Raw genomic sequence first — 21475 nt, 5'->3', positions numbered from 1 at the left:
ACTTAACAATTATTAACATCTACGCACCCAACGAGAGGTCACCTAAATACATCAAACATCTACTGGAAGAGCTACAGCAATACATCAATAGAAAAACAGTAATAGTAGGAGACTTCAACACTGCACTCTCTCAATCTGAGAGATCATACAGGTAGAAAATTAATAAACAAATGAGGGAATTAAATGAAGAGATAAACTAGAACTAGTAGACATTTTCAGAGTCATTCACCCCAAGAAACTGCAATACACATTCTATTCAAGTCCACATGGGACATTATCAAGGACAGACCATATGTGTAAGTAGTGTGTGCTAACCGATTGCGCCACTGGGGCTCCGAGGGATAGAGCATATGTTAGACTATAAAGAAAGTATCAATAAATTCAAGAACAATGAAATCATCCCAAACATCTTCCTCAGACCACAGTGGAATAAAATTAACACTTAACAACAAACAGAAAATTAGAAAAAGTTTCAAAATATGGAAACTGAATAGTACACTACTTAATAACCACTAGGTCAATGAAGAAATTAAGGAAGAAATCAAAATATTTTGAAAAGTCAATGAAAAGGAAGACATGAGCTATCAAATATTTGGGACACAGATAAGGCAGTATTGAGAGGGAAGTGCATAGCCATAAAAACAAACATTAGGAAACAAGAAAAAGCACAAGTAAACAACCTGGTTGCACACCTTAAAGGCTTAGAAGAAGAGGAACAAAGGAATCTTAAAACAACCAGGAGGATTGAAATAACTAAAATTAGGGCAGAAATAAATAATACTGAAAAAAAGGGAGCATACAAAAGATCAACAAAGCTAAATGTTGGTTCTTTGAAAGAGTAAACAAAATTGACAAACCCTTAGTCAGACTCACAAAAAAGGGGGGGGGGTAGAAGACTCAATAAATAGGATTGTAAATGGAAGAGGAGATATTACAACAGATACCACAGAAATCCAAAGTTTCATACGAGGTTTCTATGAACCACGAGGTTTCTATGCCACTAAGCTATAGAACCTGGAAGAAATGGACGAGTTCCTAGATACCTGCAAACTTCCAACATTAAATAAAGAGGAACTAAAAAATATGAACAGCCAATCACAGCCAAAGAAATTATAACAGTTACCAAGAACCTTCCCAAATATAAGAGTCCTGGATCAGACGGTTTTACAAATGAATTCTACAAAACCTTCAAGGAAGAGTTAATACTTCTACTTTTAAAGTTCCTTAAAATGATTGAAGACACAGGAATATTTCCTTTCAGCTTCGATGAAGTCAATATCACTCTGATACCAAAAGGAGACAGGGATACAATGAAAAAAGAAAACTACAGACTGATTATCTCTGATGAAAATAGATGCTAAAATACTGAACAAAATTCTAGCCAACTGGATACAACAATATATTAAAAAGACTGTTCATCATGACCAAGTGGGGTTTATCCCAGGGATGCAAGGTTGGTTTAATATATGTAAATCAATCAATGTGATCCACCACATCAATAAATGCAAGACCAAAAACCACATGGTTTTATCAATAGGTGCAGAGCGAGTCTTTAACAAAAACCAATAGCCCCCCTGTTTTCTCCAACATCCTATAATCAAAATGCTACAAAAATGGAAATAGATGAAAAATTCCTCAAAATATAGAGTCTATATATAGCAAACCTATAGCCAACATCATACTCAATGGTGAATAACTGGAAGCATGTGCCCTCAGATCAGCTACTAGACAGGGCTGCCCACTATCACCATTACTATTCAACATAGTGTTGGAAGTTCTTGCCATAGCAATCAGGCAGGAGCAAGGAATTAAAGGGATACAGATTGGAAGAGAAGAATCCAAACTCTCACTATTTGCAGATGATATGAGAATATACATAGATTCACATGAAGAGTTGGAGGGGTCTCTGTTTTGTAGATAGTTATTAGTACTATTTTAGTTATATTCCAAAGAACCCATGACTATACTAGTTTTTTTTTTTTTCCTGAGCCTGACATCTGATATGTAGGTGGATCTAAGTTATTGTCTGGGGAGATGATGTCATGGACCAGAAAGCTGGATCAGGGAAGAGAGTAGCTCCCAAATATGGGAAAGGGGTATAAATATTGTGACTGTAAATCCCAACGATTTGATCTGATCTGAGGCCCATATTCAGCTTAGGAGCCTATGTGACCTCTGCACCCCTATAGATCTGAGCTCACATTCTGTGGTCATAAGTAGGAATGTTCCAAGCAACTCTTCATATGAACTATTCCAGCCTTTAGGTTTATGATCAGTCAACAATTTGTTTGGTTTTATATGTTAACTCTTTTTTCAGCCACCAGGTTCCAGATGCTAACATGATGCTAACCAGACTTCCCTGGACAGACGATCCCACCAATATGTCCTGGAGCCCTGGTTCCCCTGAACCCCGCCCCACTAGGGAAAGAGAGAAATAGGCTGGGAGTATGGGTTGACCTGCCAATGCCCATGTTCAGCAGGGAAGCAATTACAGAAGCCAGACCTTCCACCTTCTGTACCCCATAATGACCCTGGGTCCATACTCCCAAAGGGATAAAGAATAGGAAAGCTATCAGGGGAGGGGATGGGATATGGAGATCTGGTGGTGGGAATTGTGTGGAGTTGTACCACTCTTATCCTATGGTCTTGGCAGTGTTTTGATTTTATAATTAAAAATTAAAAAAAGAAAGAAAAAGAAAGGAAGGAAGGAAGGAAGGAAGGAAGGAAGGAAGAAAGAAAGAAAGAAAGAAAGAAAGAAAGAAAGAAAGAAAGAAAGAAAGAAAGAAAGGAAGAAATTTTAGTGTTTTACTATTGCTATTGCCATGGCCATGCAGTTAACTGCCCAGATAGAAACAAGAGATTATTTTCCTTTGCTAGAGACAGCAGAAATACATTGTATGCTTTTGCTTTGCTTATTAACTACTGATAAAGTATTAGATAGAACAAATGCTTAGCTAGCAAGAAATATAGTATAGTTCATTTCTTAGAAATGTCAGTAACCACAAAACTTGTCTTGCATATAACACAAATGTATCCGTAAAACACGCTGATTCTAAGATTTTGGTTCAAATAAACATGGGTCAAAAACTCAAAAAAAAAAAAGAAAGAAAGAAAGAAAGAAATAAGAAAAACCTAAAGAATCCGGCAGGCAGCTTTTGGAGATTATCAGGCAATATAGTAAAATGTCAGGCTACAAAATTAACATACAAAAGTTAGTGGCATTTCTCTATGAAAACATTAAGATAGCAGAAGAAATCCAGAAATCAATTCAATTTACTATAGCAACAAAAACAGTAAAATATCTAGGAATAGACCTAACCGAAGAAGTGAAAGACTTGTATATTATGAGTCACTATTAAAGGAAATAGGAGAAGACACAAAGAAGGGGAATGGAAAAACAGTCCATGTTCATGGGTTGGAAGAATTAACATCATCAAAATGAATATACTACTCAGAGTCATACAAATTTAATGCAATTCTCATTAAGATCCCAACTAGTTTTATTAGGAGGATAGAACAAAAGCTACAAATGTTTATCTGTAATCAGAAAAGATCTAAAATTGCCAAGCAATCTTGTGAAAAAAAAGGACAGAACTGGAACATCACACTTTCATATTTAAAATTGTATTACAGAGCCATTTTGATCAAAACTGCTTGGTACTAGAACATAAATAGACATACTGACCAGTGGAATAGAATTGAGAGCCCAGAAATAAGCCCCCACACCTATGGACATCTAATTTTTGATAAGGAGGCCCAAACTATTAAATGGAGAAAGGAGGATCTCTCCACCACACAATCTCTTATGTTTCACTTTGTTGAAAATGTGTCCCTTTCCTTCCTCCCTCCCCCCTTCACCTCCCTCCATCTTTCTTTACTCCCTTCTATTTACTTATTTATTCACACCAGGGTTTTTGCTGGAGCTCAGTGCCAGTACTACAAATATACTACTCCTAGCAACTTTTTCCTTTTTTTTTTTTTTAATTTGATAGGAGCAGGGGCTTAAACAGGGTTCCTGTGCATGGAAATATGTGTGCTGAACCTGGTGCACACCTGCCTGACCTCGTGTCTCTTTTCTGTATTTGACTAGAAACTGCTTAAATGTGAGGGCTTATATTATCTTCCAAGTAGCAAACGGACCAGTGGAATAGAGGCTTAATAAATATGAACTGGATTGTAAGTGAGTAAAAAACATCCTAAACAAACTAAAGTAAATGAGATTCTTTAGAAGATCATATTTCAGTACTGGGTTGTTTTCTAATTAAAGCCATTCATAGATAGTATTCATTTATTTAACATCATACTGAACAGCTATTAAACAAGATACAAAACGGTTAATCTCACATAATTTATAGCTCAGTGTGGGTGATTTAAAAAAAGTACAAAAATAATTTTTTAAAATTCTGTGACATAATAGGGTGATACCATAGGATAATTAAGGGCTAGGGTTGGAGGGAAGTTATTTTGAGAAGTGAGCAGGCCTTCTTTGATCAGATCTCAGCTGAAACCTGAAGTAAATGCTGAAGATTTGATGCTACGCTTTAGGAGAGATTTCTAACGAATTATGTGTTCCTTGTAACTGGTAGCCTTAAAGATGTATCAGTGAGTCAGTATGTCAGAAATACTTAACAGTGGATGATAATGCATACAGATTATGAGTAAGAGCTAACAGATTATTAGCTTATTATTACTAGATATAAATAAAACTTTAGGTCTATTTTAATATGTCTACTTACATTTTAAACTATGCTTGTAATTAAGTTTAAGTAATACACCTAATACAGTTACCTTAATAACTCCTTGTTGTATTGCAGGTGATGGGTGGTTAACAAGGACTAAAAGTGTATCTGCTTGGATAAGCTTGTCCATCACATCTTCAAGCATAACATCAGGCAAAATAAGAAGAATTCCACTTAAGAGTTCATATAGTCCACAACATATAGGCACCAAACAGTCTTCAGTTACACTAAAACAGAGACCCAAAAAGTTTTTCTACTTCTGCTCTGCTTAGGGGTCAAACCAGGAACCTCATGCATGCAAGTCCAGTGCTTTACTGCTGAGATATCTCCTATTTTTAAATATTTTGCCTTCATAGAGAGACAGACAGTGAGACAGAGAAGAGAGGGAGAGGTAGAGAGGGAGAAGGGACATCACAGTACTATTCCTTATCCTTTCCATAAGCTCCCTTGTGTCAAGGTTCAAACTCAAAACCTCCTGCACAGCAACGTGTGTTCTCTACTGGGTGAGCTATAGCCCAGGCACATCACAATGTTTTAGCAACAATATGTGTGTGACTATTACATGATGATTACCTTAAGAACTATGATGAACAGTAATAATTTTAAAATGTGAAAAAGGTCATAAAGTTACTAGAATGTTTTCTGATTTAACCGTGACTAATAAATTTGCTATAACTTCTTATATCAATGCTTTAGGTATGTAACATATAAAATATTATTGTATTTTATACCTATAATGTCCAGTAAGGTAGTCACTAATCACTTGTGCTGTTTATTTAAGATAAGATAAAATTTTTAATTCCTCAGTTGCATTAGCCTCATTCCAAGTGCTCTATAACCACCTGTGACTTGCATCTTATTATATTGGACAGCATAGTTAAAATATTTTCATAGCTGTAGAAAGCTTTTTTGGGATGCTTTTGGAAGTAGTAATAGATCTTATAATTTTTATGAACAGAAGAGTTTCCCTCTAACAACCATAAGTAATTAAATGAGAGAAAATATTTTTTTTCCTGAAGAGTTATTTATGGCTTAGCATTAAATGTAGAACTCAGTGCTATCTAGTAGCAAGATAAAGAGAAATGTAGCTTTCTGTTTATTGTTTATACATGTGCTGTATTTCAAGAAGTGACACAATCCATTGAGACAAATGGATGAAACTGGAGGTAACTAATGCTTATCAAAATAAGTAAAGAGATGAAAGGCAATAACCAGATGGTTTCGGTCATATGTGGAACCTAGAGAACTGAAGACATGAACTTGCAAAAAAAAGAACAATACAGAAACAAGCAAATTGTTTCTCAGACTTGTGAGAAATATGGTGGTTATCTTTGGGAGATGAGAGAGTGGGGACACAGAACTTTGGAGGTAGGTGTGTGGTGTGGAATTGTAATCTTAAAATAATGTAATCCACAATTAGTCTTAAGTAAAATGGAAAAAAAAAAAAAGAAGTGACACATGAACACATTTCTGTAAGTGTAGTTCTCCCAAGAATTTAAAAAGGGGAAGCAGTATGCAAAAGCACGTAAATACCTGTGAGTGTGTGTAGTTTTGCTGTAGTTTGACCCACAGCCAAGAGAAAAGGCAAAGTTTTCCCAGTCATCACTGTTCCTATCAACAACACTTGGCCATAGGCCAAAGGCTGCAGACCCATTCTGTGACGGAAAAGCTAGTCCTAGGCTTGCAATGGTACTGTGACTTTGCTGGAACGAGGCCAGTCCCTTCAAGTTATCAGGCCGGCGTAGACAGGACTCATCTCCAGGACTGTCATCCTCTGATCTGGCTTCTGCTCCCGTTTCTTTTTGATTAGCCTTCACCACTGGAAAACTTAAAGTCCCTTTTGAGACATCACTGAAAGGGGCTTGGGCTGAGAGAAGAGCTTCCATTTCACAAACAGTTTTTGCAGACTCACAACTACTGAGGCATACATCTTCCTTGCCTTTTTTCAGTGTCTCACAACTCCCCAGAGAACTCCATTTCTCGGGATGGGAAGTAACACAGATATCTGCAACATCTTGCAACTTATTGATATTATAATCCAAACTTCTAGTCAGTTTTTGTGGATTCCTTAAAAGTGAAACACTAGGAAATGCTGGTAGGCTTTTAGAACGTTGCATGCTGGTAGTCATCTGTTGTGAAATAGTATTGGAGGAACTGGCTCCTGGTAGGAGGAGGTAGAAAAATACTATGTAAAAATCCACCATGGTGGATCGTTTCTTATTCACACAATCATTCATAAACATAGCAGTAGAGATCAGGCAGCAGGGACATTTAGGGATGATGTTAAGGCAACCAGATAGATGGGAGGTTGCTATTTGACAGTGGGATAATGGGGTTTCAGAGGCAAGAAGTGTTCTTGGTGATGATAAAGTTGAAGATAAATGCATGCATACTGTTAGGTAAAGTAGAGAGAGCGATTCTCAGTCAAGATTTGTGAGGTGGGTAGTGAATGGCAAAGCAAAGTTGTCTAGAAAATGGAATGTAGGCAGAAAGGAAAGTAATCTAAGAAAAGCTTTTGAAGAACAATGGCAAAAACCATTCGGAAACTCTATAAAAGACAAATGAGTAATGATAAAAGGGGACAAATAATCTCAGAGAAAGATGGCACCTTCCGAGGGTCATGTGGTGGTATACCAGGTTAAGCGCGCAAAGTATGCAAGGATCAATTTCTCTCTGTCCTATCCAACAAAAAAGAAAAAAAATGGCTGCCAGGAGCAGGGGATCTGCAGAGCAGGCACTGAGCCGCAGCAGTAACCCTGGAGGCAAAAAAAAAAAAAGACTGCACGTAAGACTGCACGTTCCTAAACCGTCTTGAGTGTCTCCTGCTACATTGTGAGTTGCCAATAAAGAATGAACTAGATTCCTGGTTTTTAGGCTTAACTTTCCATTTACTTGCCAGGTTTACTATCCTACTAAACAGATACAACTTATCTATAGATCCAAACCAGGATGGATGATACTTTCAGTATTATTATTTTTTTAAAAAAATATTTATTTATTCCTTTTTGTTGCCCTTGTTGTTTTATTGTAATTATTATTGTTGGGCAGGACAGAGAGAAATGGAGGGGGGGAAGCTAGAGGGAGGAGAGAAAGATATTGACACCTGCAGACCTGCTATTATTATTATTTTTACCTTCAGGTGGTGAAGCAGTAAAAGCAGATGGGCTTATTACTATAAATCCAGGGCTAGCAATGGACTTCCCTCCACTGCTAGAATGCCTCAGGTACATGATTGATTGTACTTTCTCCTGAAAGATCTTGCCATCTAGGATCAAAAAGTGTTTGAGACAAACTTTTAAAAAGAGGAAGGCAAAAACATAATTTAAGAAACAAAACACATTTTTAGAAGAAGTTCAAAGAGAAAAGAATAGCTTACATCCTTTATACAAATTTCTTATTGGAGATTTGTCAATAATTAATAACCACAGTAACTTTTACTTCCATTGAATTCTAACTGTTTTTAGATATCTCTATAGTTAATACTTATCTATTCACTTTTTATATGTTCATATAATCTCTCCAGGGAGACAGTTCACTTGTTCATTCCTTAAGGAGTCTTACATTTTTATATATCCTGTTCAGTGCCCAATGTAAAACAAAATTGATACCTCCAGCTTAATTTTTGGTTTTGAGCTTCATATTAGTAAATTCAACTATTTGAATTTACTTGTTAAATGCATCAGATACAACAGATATAAGTCTGAATCATCTCTGCCCTAAATTCACTCTTGTTTTGCGCTCTGGTGGTTTGTGAGGCAGAAGTGCTCATTTCACATGCTGAAATTCATGGTCACTCTTGACAACTATCTTTCTTTTTGCCTACCTAAAGCTACCAGGTTCTACTAACTTTATCTTCTATTTCTTCAACTTCTGTCTTTATAGTGTTGAGCTATAATGCAGATTATTATCAACTCTCATCTTGGCATAGGCCCCTAAATGGTATCTACAATGGGCATGTGGTGATTCTCAAATTCTCATAGCTGCCAGAATCCTACCAAATGACAATCTCTGCTTAAAATATTTCAGGGGCTATCTGTTGCTTCCTAACCATCATGAATTAAGTTGAAGCTTTTCATCTGAGAATCTCCACAATTTGTATCTCTAGAGCTCTTTCTAAACTTGGTTCTTTCATTTCAGCAAAACCATTTTTTTAAAAAAATAATCCCCTATCAAGCTATTTGCTTTGTGTGAAATGTCCTTCCCTGCAACTCCTAAGCAACTATTAAGACCCAGAAGCAGGAAACCTCTCCTCACCCAGCTCTATAATAGCAGAAAATTAAATATTTACTTCTGCGTCACACAGTATTCTGCATAACATAATTGTGCTTATGTCTATCTCTCCTCTACTAGACCAGACGTTCCTAAAGGGGAAGGACCACCACATTTTATTCATTTTTGCAGATACCCTGTTCACAGAATCTTGAAAGCACTCTTTTTTTTCACTAAATCTGTACTGAACCTTAGAAAAGATGATGCTATTTATTTATATATTTTTTGGATTTTGATTGCTGTTAAATCATTTTATCTACTTATTACATTCACTAAGATGACTATTGTGGGGGTTGGATGGTGGCACACCTGGTTGAATACACGTTACAGTGCGCAAACACCAGTTTGAATCCCTGGTCCCCATCTGCAGTGGGAAAGCTTTGCAAGTGGTGAAGCAGGTCTGCAGGTGTCTCTGTCTCTCTGCCTCTCTAGTACTCCCTTCCTTCTCGATTTCTGGCTGTTTATGTCCAATAAATAAAGAAAGAAAGAAAGAAAGAAAGATACTGGAGAAAAAAATGGCTATTGTACAACCAGCTTTCCCCTTTAATTTCACTACTGAGCTTTCTCATAGGTACTCTTTGGCATGCTATCTTACTGTATTATGTTTACCTAATTCTTTAAAAAACTGACTATTCCATCTTTCTCTTGTACTATGATCCATCTTTCTCATCCTACCTTATAAACTATTATTGACTTCTGTTTGTAGCTTCCTTTTCCCTCTTTTTTTTAAAAAAAGATTTTATTTATTTATGAGAAAGATAGGAGAGAGAGAAAGAATAAGACATCACTTTGGCATATGTGCTGCTGGGAATCAAACTCAGAGCCTCATGCTTGAGAGTCTAATGCTTTATCCTGGACCACGCTTCCTCTTACTTTTTGTTCCCAGTGGTTTCACCTACTCTCAAAATTTCAATGTATCTTTATGTGGGCCATTTCTCCTTCCTGAATTAAGCCATAACAATTTACTTATAGCATATTTCATTGTCTAAAAACAAATATAACAGAATAAAAAATTTAGTGCTCTTTAACTAGAATACAAGTTAAAATTTTCTGGCTAATGGGGCCAGGCAGTGGCATACTTGATTAAATGCACATAGTACTACATGCTAGGACCTGGGTTCAAGCACCTGCAACCCACTTAAAGGGGGAACACTTCATGAATGGTGAAGCAGGTCTGCAAGGTGTCTATAGATATTTCTCTCCCTCCCTCTATCTCCCCCTTTCCTTTCAATTTCTCTCTGTCCTATTTAATAATGGGGGGGAGCCACCATAAGTGGTGGATTCATATTGCTGGCACTGAGCCCCAGCAACTGGAGACAACAAACTAAACAAAAAAAACCAAAAATAAACAAAAACACAACTCTGGCTAACATTTAAAAGCTTATTTAATATAACTTTAGGGAAAATAATTTTTTTTTGACTCCAGGGTTATTGCTGGGGTTCAGTGCCTGCATCATGAATCCACTGCTCCTGAAAGCCTTTTTTTTTTTCTGCTTTTGTTGCCCTTGTTGTTGTAGCCTTGTTGTGGTTATTATTGTTGTTGATGTCATTCGTTGTTGGATAGGACAGAGAGAAATGGAGAGAGGAGGGGAAGACAGAGAGGGGGAGAGAAAGATAGATACCTGCAGACCTACTTCACTGCCTGTGAAGCGACTCCCCTGCAGGTGGGGAGCCGGGGGCTTGAACCGGGATCCTTAAGCTGGCCCTTGTTCTTTGCGCTATGTGCACTTAACCCAGGCAAAATTTCTTATTCTTCATTTTCTCAGGTTGGGTGGTGGTGCACCACCTGTCTGAGTGCACATGTTACTCTCTCAATTTTTTTTTCTCTTCTTTTAAGCCATTTTCTTCACCAGGAATGCTAATTCTTCTATCTACCAAACAAATTTTACCTAAATTCTTCAACCTGTATGTCAGATATCATGTAATCTATTAAATCTTCTCTCTCTCATGTTAGGTATCATGTAATCCATTAAAGCATTGCTCTCAATAGTTATTTGATGAAACCTTTACTTCTCTGAAATCTAATTAGTTCTTCTGCTTTTATTAGGTACTTGTCAACATTGTTTCTTATTATAGCCATTTGAATATATGCCTCCTCTCTTCTCTTGGCATTTAAGTTCTGCGAAGACAGATACTATCTCTGGTTCATTTTGTAACCCTCTGCCAATCTTGGTATGTAATTACTCTACACTATCCCAGTCCTGATGTGTAGTTAGGGCAAGTCCAGCACACTGAGGTCATTCAGTGTACACCAAACAATAGTGAATTAACTGGGGCGGGGGATGAAAATAGAAATAGCCAAGCTCTAACAAAAATGATTATACCTACCTATGTGCAAAGAAAAGTAGAAGCTTGTGGGGTTGTGACAAACATAAGTATTAGTAGGAGGGTGAACTGCTAAAAGGAAATTGAAGATAACTGTCAATAATTCCAAATCTGGAGGAGATCCAAGGACTTCTGCTATAATTTTCACAAAGGATTTACAAACCTCTCGGGGCATGAATGTAAGCTGCCCCTCTTTGTGTTCCTGAAAAAATAAAAAATCAAACTCTCTTTAGATTTAAAGAGAACTGTCACCTAGCATTTTTCATTTAGGAAACATACTATTTTAAAATTAAAATTAAGTTGGATTGCTACTCTAGTTTGATCATACATTGCATTAGATAAAGTTTAATTTCTTAATTTAAGCTATTTTGGTATAACAACTGATTAAAACTTAAATACTAGTACTTGTATAAGGAGTGTGGAACAGACAGAAATTTCACTGTTGCTGATGTTCAAGAGACTATGACATCATTACATCTCAACATAAAGAAACTTAGTGTTTTCCTTTGTAGTTGAGTTAGGAATGATGACAGTGTGAAGCTCAAGCTATAAAAGGCAAGAGTTGAAAAACTTACGTATCATTACAATTCATTGAAAGAAAAGTTCCTGGAGAGCAGGGAAGATGGGGAAAAAGTCCTATTGATGTGTCCCCTTTGGAGAAAGCTTGGAGAATCCTTAAAAGTGGAACTACCTTATGTTCCAGCAATACCATTCTTAAGCACTATCCAAAGGGCATGCAAACCCTAGTTTGAAAGAGACATATGCACCTTTATGTTCGTAGCTGTATTATGGCCAAAGACTAGAAGCAGGCTAAATGCCCATAAACAGAAGACTGGCTAAAGAAGTTATGGGATATACAGTTCATAGAATATTACTCTGCAATCAAAGGAAATGATGCTGTGTCCTTTGCCACAAAAATGAATAGAACTGGATGTCACTATGCTGAATGAAATAAGTAAAGAGATGAAAGACAACCACTAGATGGCTTCACTCATGTGTGGAATCTAGAGAACTGGTACACATGAACTTGCCAAAAAAGCAAACAAACTATTGCTAAGACTTGTGAGAAGTATGGTGATTATCACTGGAAGGTGGGAGTGTGGGGACACAGAATTTTAGTAGTGGTGCAGTGTGAAATATACCCTATAATCTTACAGTTTTATATCCACTATTAATCACAACTAAAAAAAATTTAAATCCTACTGAAAGTTCCATAAAAACTTGAGTCCATAATATTGAGATATTAACTAGAAATAGTTCCGTAAGCAAAATTATGTGTAATTACCTGCAAAACTTGACAAGTAAGTAGGAAGTGATGAACCACTCGAGCTTTTAATAGCTGTTTAATATTAAACATCTGCTGCTGGTGATCTGCTCTGATGAGGACTTCCAGAGCTGCGAGTAAAGTTTCCCAAACAGCATGCTGACAGAATAAGCACACACCAATTAGCACAATGTAACTGAAAAACATACTGCATAATTTTGAGAAGCTCTATCATTTTAAATTGGGTTATGAAAAAGTCATGACACATTTTTTCCTTCTATTTTTATTAGAAAGGACAGAAAGAAATTGAGGGGGAGAGGGAGAGAGAGAAAGAGAGAGAGAGAGAGAACACTGAAAACCAGCTTCATCACTTGTGAAACATTCCTCCAGCAGGTGGGGAGTGGGTGCTTGAACCCAGGTCCTTGCACGTGGTAATGTACATTTAAACAGGTGCACCATCACCTGGCTCCTGCCATGATGCATTTTTGTAGAAAAAAAATGGCCGTGACTTTTTCTTTTCTATTTTTAAAGATATTTAAACTTTATTTATTTAATTTGATAGGGCAGAAATTGTAAGAGAAGGGGGCTAGAAAGGGAGCGAGAGATACCTGTAGTACTGCTTTACCACTTGTGAAGCTTTCCCTCTGTAGGTGGACACTAGAAGCTTGAATTCTGGTCTATGCATGTGGTAATGAGTGCAGTTAAACCAGGTGTGCTACTGCCTGGTCCTGTCATGAAGACCAGCTATCCATCCATCCTAGACTTCCAATAAAACCATTCCTCGGCCTATGCTTATACTAAGCCAAGCCTTCACAGATGTGTTCTGCATGATCTGAGACTGCTCAAAAACCCTGAGCACCTTAAGCCTCCTATTCAAAAGTATATTCATTCTTGTCTTACTTTTCTTTCTCTCCAGAGTCTTAGCTGACTCCCCTTTAGGAGCTGGTGGCAAATGCCAGTCTCCAGTTAATTCAAATGAGCTGTTTGGTCTCTAGTCCAAGTACTACTCTAGCTGTTCTCAGCCAGCTCAAGTTCTTCTCCTGACTTTACAGGCTCAGCATTACTCATGGCTCCTCAAACTTTGCATAGGAAACAATTTAAAATTAACATTACACTGAAGTAGTAAATTAGTTCTGTTCTCTGTAAGAATGATTAGATGAATATTTTAAAAGCAAACATATACAGCAAAGGAAACGAGAGTAAAATGACAAGCTATATAGAATGGGAGAAAATTATAAATTATACATCAGATAAGGGATTAATATTCAGAAGCTATAAAAAAAACTCCTCTACCTTAAAAAACAAGCCTAATAACTTAATTAAAAATGGGCAAAGAACTTTAATGGGTACTTTTCAAAGAAGGCATACAAATATATGATGAACAACAAATATAAGATGTTCATCATAATAACCAGGGAAATGAAAACAGAAAATACAATACAACCTCATACAAAGGTATATTTAACAAAAAAAAAAAGAAAATAACAGTTGTTGGAGAGAATGAAGAAAAACTGGGGCCCTTGTACATTGTTGGTGGTATAGTCATTAAAGAAAACCATACAGAGGTTCCTTAAAAACATAACTACCATGTGATTCAACAATCACTTCTGAGTATATATCTGAAATAAGTGAACAGAGGATCCCATAAAGATCTTTAGTCACTCCAGTTCACTGAAGCATTGTTCATAATAGAGAATTATCTAAAAGTCTACCAACAGATGAATGAATAAAGAAAGTAAAGTATATAACACAATGGGATAATATTCAGTTTTGAAGAGGGAAAAAAATCTTGTCATATACTAGTACAGATAAACTTACAGACAAAAAGCACAGTGAAAAGGTTAACAACAATTAGGTGGGGGTAGATAGCATAATGGTTATGCAGAGACTCTGATGCCTGTGGCTCCGAAGTCCCAGGTTCAATCCCCTACACTACCATAACCCAGAACTGACCAGTGCTCTGGTAAAAAATTTAAAAAAGGAAGGAAGGAAGGAAGGAAGGAAAGAAGGAAGGAAGGAAGGAAGGAAGGAAGGAAGGAAGGAAGGAAGGAAGGAAGGGCGGGCAACAAAAAGACAAGTAAGAGGCTGGGTGGTGATGCATCTGGTTGAGTGCATATGTTACCAATTCCAAGGACCCAGGTTCAAGCTCCCAGTCCCCACCTGCAAGGGGGAAGCTTTGAGAGTGAAGCAGGGCTATAGGTGAGTCTCTGTCTCTCTTCCTCTCTATCTCCCCCCTTCCCTCTTGGCTGTCTCTATCCAATAAATAAAGATAATTAAAAAAGACCAATAAAGGGGCTGGATGGTGGTGCACTTGACTTAGCACACATATTATAAAGTGCAAGGACCTGGGTTCAAGCCTCCAGTCTTTACCTGAAGGGGGAAAGCTTTGTAAGTGGTGAAGCACTGTTGCAGGTGTTTGTCTTTCTCCCTATCATTCCCTTCCCTCTTGATTTCTGGCAGACTCTATCCAATAAATAAGTAAATAAGTGTAATAAAAATTCTTTAAAAAAAGAGTCAAGTTAAATGAAAAAGCTCTACAGATATGCTGTACAATGAAGTGTATGAGTTAACGTTATACTGTACTACACTCAAAAATAGTCAAAACCGGGGTGGAGCCAAGATAACAACTTGGAGGCAGCTGCTGGCGTGAGCTCCAATAAGCAGCAGCTTGTGACCTAGGATTCTCTGGATAGGGTAGGATATTGGGCCATCAGCAGGAGACTGAATAAGGGGTCCTACATGTGACATCAAGGAGGGGTCCTATAGCTCACTTTTGGGTTAGAAAACGGAGGCCAGGAGGAAAAAGAAAGGAAATCTCTTGATTATTTCTGAAGCTCACCCCTTCCCCCCACTCCAGAATCCCAGAATCAATAGGGGCTGGATAGCTGCTCCTAGCTGGCTTCCCACTGAGCTATTCTCTTTACCAAGATTCCTGGCTCACCAGGGGTGTCATTCCAATCCTTTACTTTTTGATTTCCTTCACTTTTTTTTCTAATTGGCTGGAGCTCTATTTGAGTGACAAAATATCTGACCAATCAGAGCCTCACCCCTGTTGGAGAAAGACTACCTGAATTTTTTTTTTTTTTTGGATACTTCTTACAATTGGCTGTCTTTGCTCAGGCTGCCTGAGGCAATCTAGAGCAGTCCAAGCAGCAGACTGACTGTTAGGGTTTTATACTCTATTCTATTTTATTATTACTATTATATATACAAGTGTCCTTTCCCCCCCCCTTCTTCAGGTTGAAAATTAACTGTTATTGTTTATTCCATTGCTGGGTGACTGGGTGTCCTATCCATTGTGAGAGAAACTTGTTTCACTCTACCTCTTCCCACCACTCTTCCTTTTTCCCTCCTCCTAGCTAATTAAAAAAAAAAAAACTTTCCTTTCACTTTTTTTTTTGTTCTTGTTTTCTTTTCTTCCTTCCTCCTTCTTTTGCTTTCTGAATTCACTGATACTCATTTTTTAATTATTTTGGGGAAGAAATCTGACTCAGAGTGGACTTTCTCTGTGTGTTTCTCTTCTCTACTTCCCTTTCTCCTCTTGCTATCCCTAGGATTTACACTGGACTGCATTTGTCATAAAGGTATTTAGTATAGCATGGCTTGTACTCAAAACACAAAAACTGAAGAACGACAGAACAGAAAAAAAAATCAATAAAAAATGGTTAAAAATAGTTTAGAGTAAACTTATGTCATGTGTTTGTCATCATAAAAAAAGCACATGCCTCTGCTTTATTCCATATCTTCCAGTCAAGCAGTAACTCCTCAAGTAGTTTAACATCTTGGATTATAGCATTAGATTCTACATCCAACTTAAAATCTCCATTCTCATTGATATGAATAATATCCTCACCACAGCAACCTTCAAGAAGAGTCTATGGAAAATTAACATCAATAAGAGAAACATTAATTTAAAAAGCAACAAAACATTAAGCTTTCAATCTTAGCAGTCATAACATTATATAAGCAACATTTTAAAGTGTCTTTGCTTTGCAAAGCTATTCAAATAGGTAATTCAAACTTTCAGAAATTTGTAATTACTGCTCAGTCTCAAAGATAGGACATGAAAAGCCACATTATATTTTTACTAGTTAAATTTGATGAATCTGTGAGGCCTTAATAACCATATTACAAAGAGAAGAACAGTAAGTGTTGGAGACAGTGTGTGGAAAGAAAGGAACCTTTGTGAGAACATGAATCACTGTAACCAAAATGAAAAATAGCACGGAAATCCTAAAAACAGAACTTCCATATGATTCTTCAATTCCATTTCTAATGTAACTTTTACAAAAAACACTAATTTGCACCCCTATGTTCACAATGGCCAAGATATAGAAACAAACTAAGTGCCCAGTGACTGCTGAATTGAGAAAGCAGAGATGGTAAATACACAAAATGAATATTACTAAACTATTAAAGAAATGAAATTCTGCCACATGTGGTAACATGGATGGACCTTGAGGAGGTTAATGCTAAGTGAAATAAGACAGATTTCACTCAGGATGTGGAGTAAGAAGATATACTACAAGTGAATAAACAAAACAAAGGCTAACCATCAGATTCTGACAGAGGGAAAAAGAATCAAGGGAGGGAGTGGGAAGAGAAGGTTGAGTAAACAGAGGTAGATGGCAACTGAAACTGGTAGTGGATATGGCGTGGTACCAGACATTTGAAGAGTCGTGAAACTGCACTCCTAAATCAGATATAGTGTGCTAAGTCAATGATAACCTCAAAAATAAATAAACCAAATAAATAAATAAATAAATAAATAAATAAATAAACCTTTCCCTGCACACCATTAAAACTCAGGGTAGAAGCCAAAGAACTTCTGAGTTTTGGCCAATGAACTTCTGACTGTTGGTTTCCTGTTAGATGAACTGCAGTAATTTGCTAGCACCAGTAGAGCTTGTCTCTATGACTAGAGTTTGATAGTACCACTCCCACATTCAACTTTTTAGAAGACTGTTCTTTTCTTTCCTTTTCCTTTATTTTCTTCTTCTTCTTCTTCTTTTTAAATTTCTATTTATTTGGTAAAAACAGAGAGAAACTGAGAGTGAAGGGCAAGAGAGACAGACACCTGCAATACTGCTTCATTACTCCTAATGCTTTCCCCCTGCAGGTGGAGACCAGGGGCTTGAACCACATACATTCAACCAAGTATACCACTACCTGACCCCAACTGTTCATTTCTAAAGCTGTGTCAAGCATTAAGTTTTCTGCTATCTCCTGAAAATTTTTTCCCCAAATGTGTTATGAATTCATGCCATAGTTGTATGAATCTTCATAACTAAAATAATTGGGGGAAGGTGGTAGAAGACTAGCTCACTAGATGGGACACCTACTTTATCATGAATAGGGCTCAGGGGTGAGTTCCGGCACACCACTTACAATGGTACTGGGGGGAATTCTAGTGTCTATTACCTCTCTCTCTTTGAATGAAAAAGTTAGTCAATAGACTGACAAAGCAGTGGTGAAGGTACACATACATGAGGCTTCAGCAAGTCAAAGAAAAGAAAGAAAAGGAAAAGAAGAGAAAAGAAAATACCCCAAAAGAGTGAGGGGCCAGTCTTGGACACATCTCTGGTTCATTAAAATTTAAATTCTATGAGTTTATTTATTTCTCTTACTCTCCTAAGATGCTTTAAAGAAAAATAAAGTGTACTTATTTAAATGGTAAAAACCATAAGAATATTTTGATGAACTACACACATGTGAATTACTTTCATTTTTCTTCAGGAATAACAGGAACACAAAACACTATTATTGGAAGACTTCAGTAGAGATAAGTATCAATACATTTGAAACTATGAGATTAAGTTTTATTAAAATTGTACCTTCAAAATATGAAAGCCAACAATGCATTTTTGTTTGATCAACACCTGATGAATCATGGAAAGTCCATTACAATTTCCTAATTCATGTATTCTCTGTTGGTTGTATTTAATTAATAATAATATAACTCTTAATGCTAATCCTTGACTTTCTTCACAGCTACTGAGTTCTACAACCTAAAAATAAAATGATATATACATAATTCTAATTTGAGAGTAAAAAATAAGCATGTATATCTATGTACCAGTATGTAACATTAATCCATCATTTTTTCTTTTTGCACATGGTTTGTGATTATTTTAGATTGTAAATGAAATAGAAAAGACATAAACATGTTTATTCTAACACATACTATAAATGAAGTAAAGGACACAATCTTAGAAGAGAGTAGCATTTCTACTAGTGATTTAAAATATCAGCAAAATGACTTAAATTTCTGATTACTACTGAATTAACAAGCAGGCTCTGCCTTATCTGTTGTGGATTCACTGTCTAGCTGAAAGATACACATATAAAACTGAATTATATCTTGCATTTAATTCAACCAATGCTTTTTGACAACTATAATTTGTAAGACAAACACACTTTACTATATAAATGAAAGAAAAAATACACAGTTCTTCTATATGCTACTAAAGCATGAATTTCTCAAGGCTTTATACATGATACTACTAAATAACTTCCCTGGTCAAATTTTTCTTTTTCTTTTTCTTGGGAGGTGATGAGGGGTAGAAAGAGAAGGAGAGAGGAGACTCATCTTAGCACTTGATTCACTACCCATGGAATTCCCCTGGTGCTGTCAGGGTGCTTCAATATGCTACCAGGACTGAAAGCCAGAGTCTAATGCATAAGCTGTGTACTCTATCAGGTGAGTTATCTTTTAGCCCTTCATTGGCAATATAATTTTTTCCATCAGAAAGCTTAAATTGTGTATATTTTATATGCTAAAATTACATTTCTGGGTAAGAGGACACTTCTAAAATCTTCATAAGTTACAGGAAAATTTAACTATCTTTACCAGCAAACTGATGACATCTCAAGTGATATATGATTTTTATCTTGGAAGTTTAGTAGAGTTAATATATTCCATTTTTAATCAGAAGGAAATATAACATTTGTCAATATTAAGAAATTATTAAAATAACTTTATAAATTGTTATAAAATTATAATTAGTCTTACCCTAGCAAAGAGAAAAATAAATATACCAGTTCCACCAATCTCATGCAGAATGCCTTGAATAGTTTTACACTCAGTAGGCTGAAGATTCTTTAGATGATGAGGCTCTAATATGATACTCTGAACATCTTTTGAACTAAAGGGTCTTTGAGACAGCTGAGTTTTCATGTGACCTTTAAGTCGAATAACTGGTTCATAAATGGTGTACTGTGCAGGACAGCTAGTTGTATAAACAACTGAAAGGCTTTCCTGAAACACAAATATTTGCCATCAGTAACTAAGCCAAGTTTAAAAGGCGTATTATCAACTAGCAAATATATACTTCAATGTTTAAAAGAGACATTTTAAAGCAAATCTTTTTCTGTTTTCAAAAAAAGACCAACACTATAGTACACAAAGGTGAACATGAGAAGCAAGGCAGCTTCTGAGCAGTTTCATTTAGTAATGACAGCAACACAAAATAAACCACATCAAAAATGGGAAAGATTCCAGCTTTAATCATTTCACAATAAACATGAAATTGCGCTATTACTACCAACAATAGTTAACTCTCATATTCTCATTACATAGCAAGTACTGTTTTATGTACTTCTATACAATAACCGATCCTTACAACCCAATTATGTGGGAACTCTGGGTCAATGATCGTATTAAAAGTTTTTTTTTAGTACTTTTCTTTTTTCTTTCTCTTTTTTTAAATTATTTTATTTATTATTGGATAGAGACAGAGAAATTGAGAGGGGAAGTGGAGATAGAGGAGAGAGACAGAGACACCTGTAGCTCTGCTTCGCCACTTGTGAAGCTTTCCCCTTGCAGGTAGGGACCAGGGGCTTGAACCCAGGTCCTGAAGCACTGTAGTGTGTGCACTTAATCAGGTGTGCCACTGTCTGGTGCCCCCAATTTTTCTTTAATTAGCTCATATGCTGCTTATTCATTTAAAAGTGAATGCTAATCAGCCTTTTTTTTTCCCTACAGGCATATTATTTGAGATTATAAGTATACTTTCTAGTTGTTACTGACATTACATAATTAATATTCTAGAGATTCAGGAGGTTGTTCAGTGGGCAAGAGTACATTCATTGCATGTGTGAAGGCCTGGGCTCCATACCCAACATCACATTTGACATAATGGTATTTTGACTTCTTTCTTCTTTCACTAAAAAAAAAAAATCCTAAGATAAACGGAGTTGGGCGGTAGTGCAGTGGGTTAAAGCGCACGTGGCGCAAAGTGCAAGGACCAGCCTAAGGATCCCGGTTTGAGCCCCTGGCTCCCCACCTGCAGGGGAGTCACTTCACAAGTGGTGAAGCAGGTCTGCAGGTGTCTTTCTCTCCCCTCTCTATCTTCCCCTCCTCTCTCCATTTCTCTCTGTCCTATCCAGCAACGACAACATCAATAACAACAATAATCATAACTACAACAATAAAACAACAAGGGCAAAAAAGGGAATAAATAAATAAATATTTAAAAAATCCTAAGATACAAATGAACATTAAAATCTGAGCATATGTATTTAAAATCTGAGCATATGTATAAAAATTAGTATTTATAAGTTTGGGAAAGAAATGTCATGAGCAATATTTTCTAGGCTTATAAACATTTTTACACTGTCATAAATAATCTTTTGAGTGATTATTAAATTTCAACTAAACTAAACTAAGTTGATACTTAGAACAGAAAACAGAGTTCTATGGGAAGGGGTTGAAAACTTGAAGCCTGAAAACAAATTCTGAGATGAAAAAATTAAATTTTTTTCTAAAAAATGTTTATGTGGAAATATTGAGAAAAAATATTAACTAATAGTTAAAAAGCACATTAAAAAATAGGCTGTCTTTGATATGTTGACTCTCTCAAAAGCCTAGAACAGGGAG

General features: G+C 36.4%; 1 protein-coding gene across 4 annotated transcripts in view; it reads right to left on the bottom strand.

Moving 5' to 3' along the window:
- LYST (lysosomal trafficking regulator) overlaps window positions 1-21475 on the bottom strand; it is a 188280-nt gene that overhangs the window by 74620 nt on the left and 92185 nt on the right. For all 4 annotated transcript variants that reach the window (XM_016188071.2, XM_060191968.1, XM_060191966.1 and 1 more), the window contains 8 exons: window positions 19610-19855; window positions 18432-18605; window positions 16323-16472; window positions 12619-12756; window positions 11337-11535; window positions 7873-8004; window positions 6273-6900; window positions 4789-4966 (listed from right to left, as the gene is read on the bottom strand). In XM_016188071.2, coding sequence (XP_016043557.2) covers window positions 4789-4966; window positions 6273-6900; window positions 7873-8004; window positions 11337-11535; window positions 12619-12756; window positions 16323-16472; window positions 18432-18605; window positions 19610-19855 — 1845 coding nt within the window. The remainder of the gene's footprint in view (window positions 1-4788; window positions 4967-6272; window positions 6901-7872; window positions 8005-11336; window positions 11536-12618; window positions 12757-16322; window positions 16473-18431; window positions 18606-19609; window positions 19856-21475) is intronic.

Source organism: Erinaceus europaeus, chromosome 6, assembly GCF_950295315.1.
Source record: "Erinaceus europaeus chromosome 6, mEriEur2.1, whole genome shotgun sequence".
In the NCBI taxonomy this organism is placed as follows: domain Eukaryota; kingdom Metazoa; phylum Chordata; class Mammalia; order Eulipotyphla; family Erinaceidae; genus Erinaceus; species Erinaceus europaeus.
This window is presented reverse-complemented; position numbering and strand designations above follow the sequence as displayed.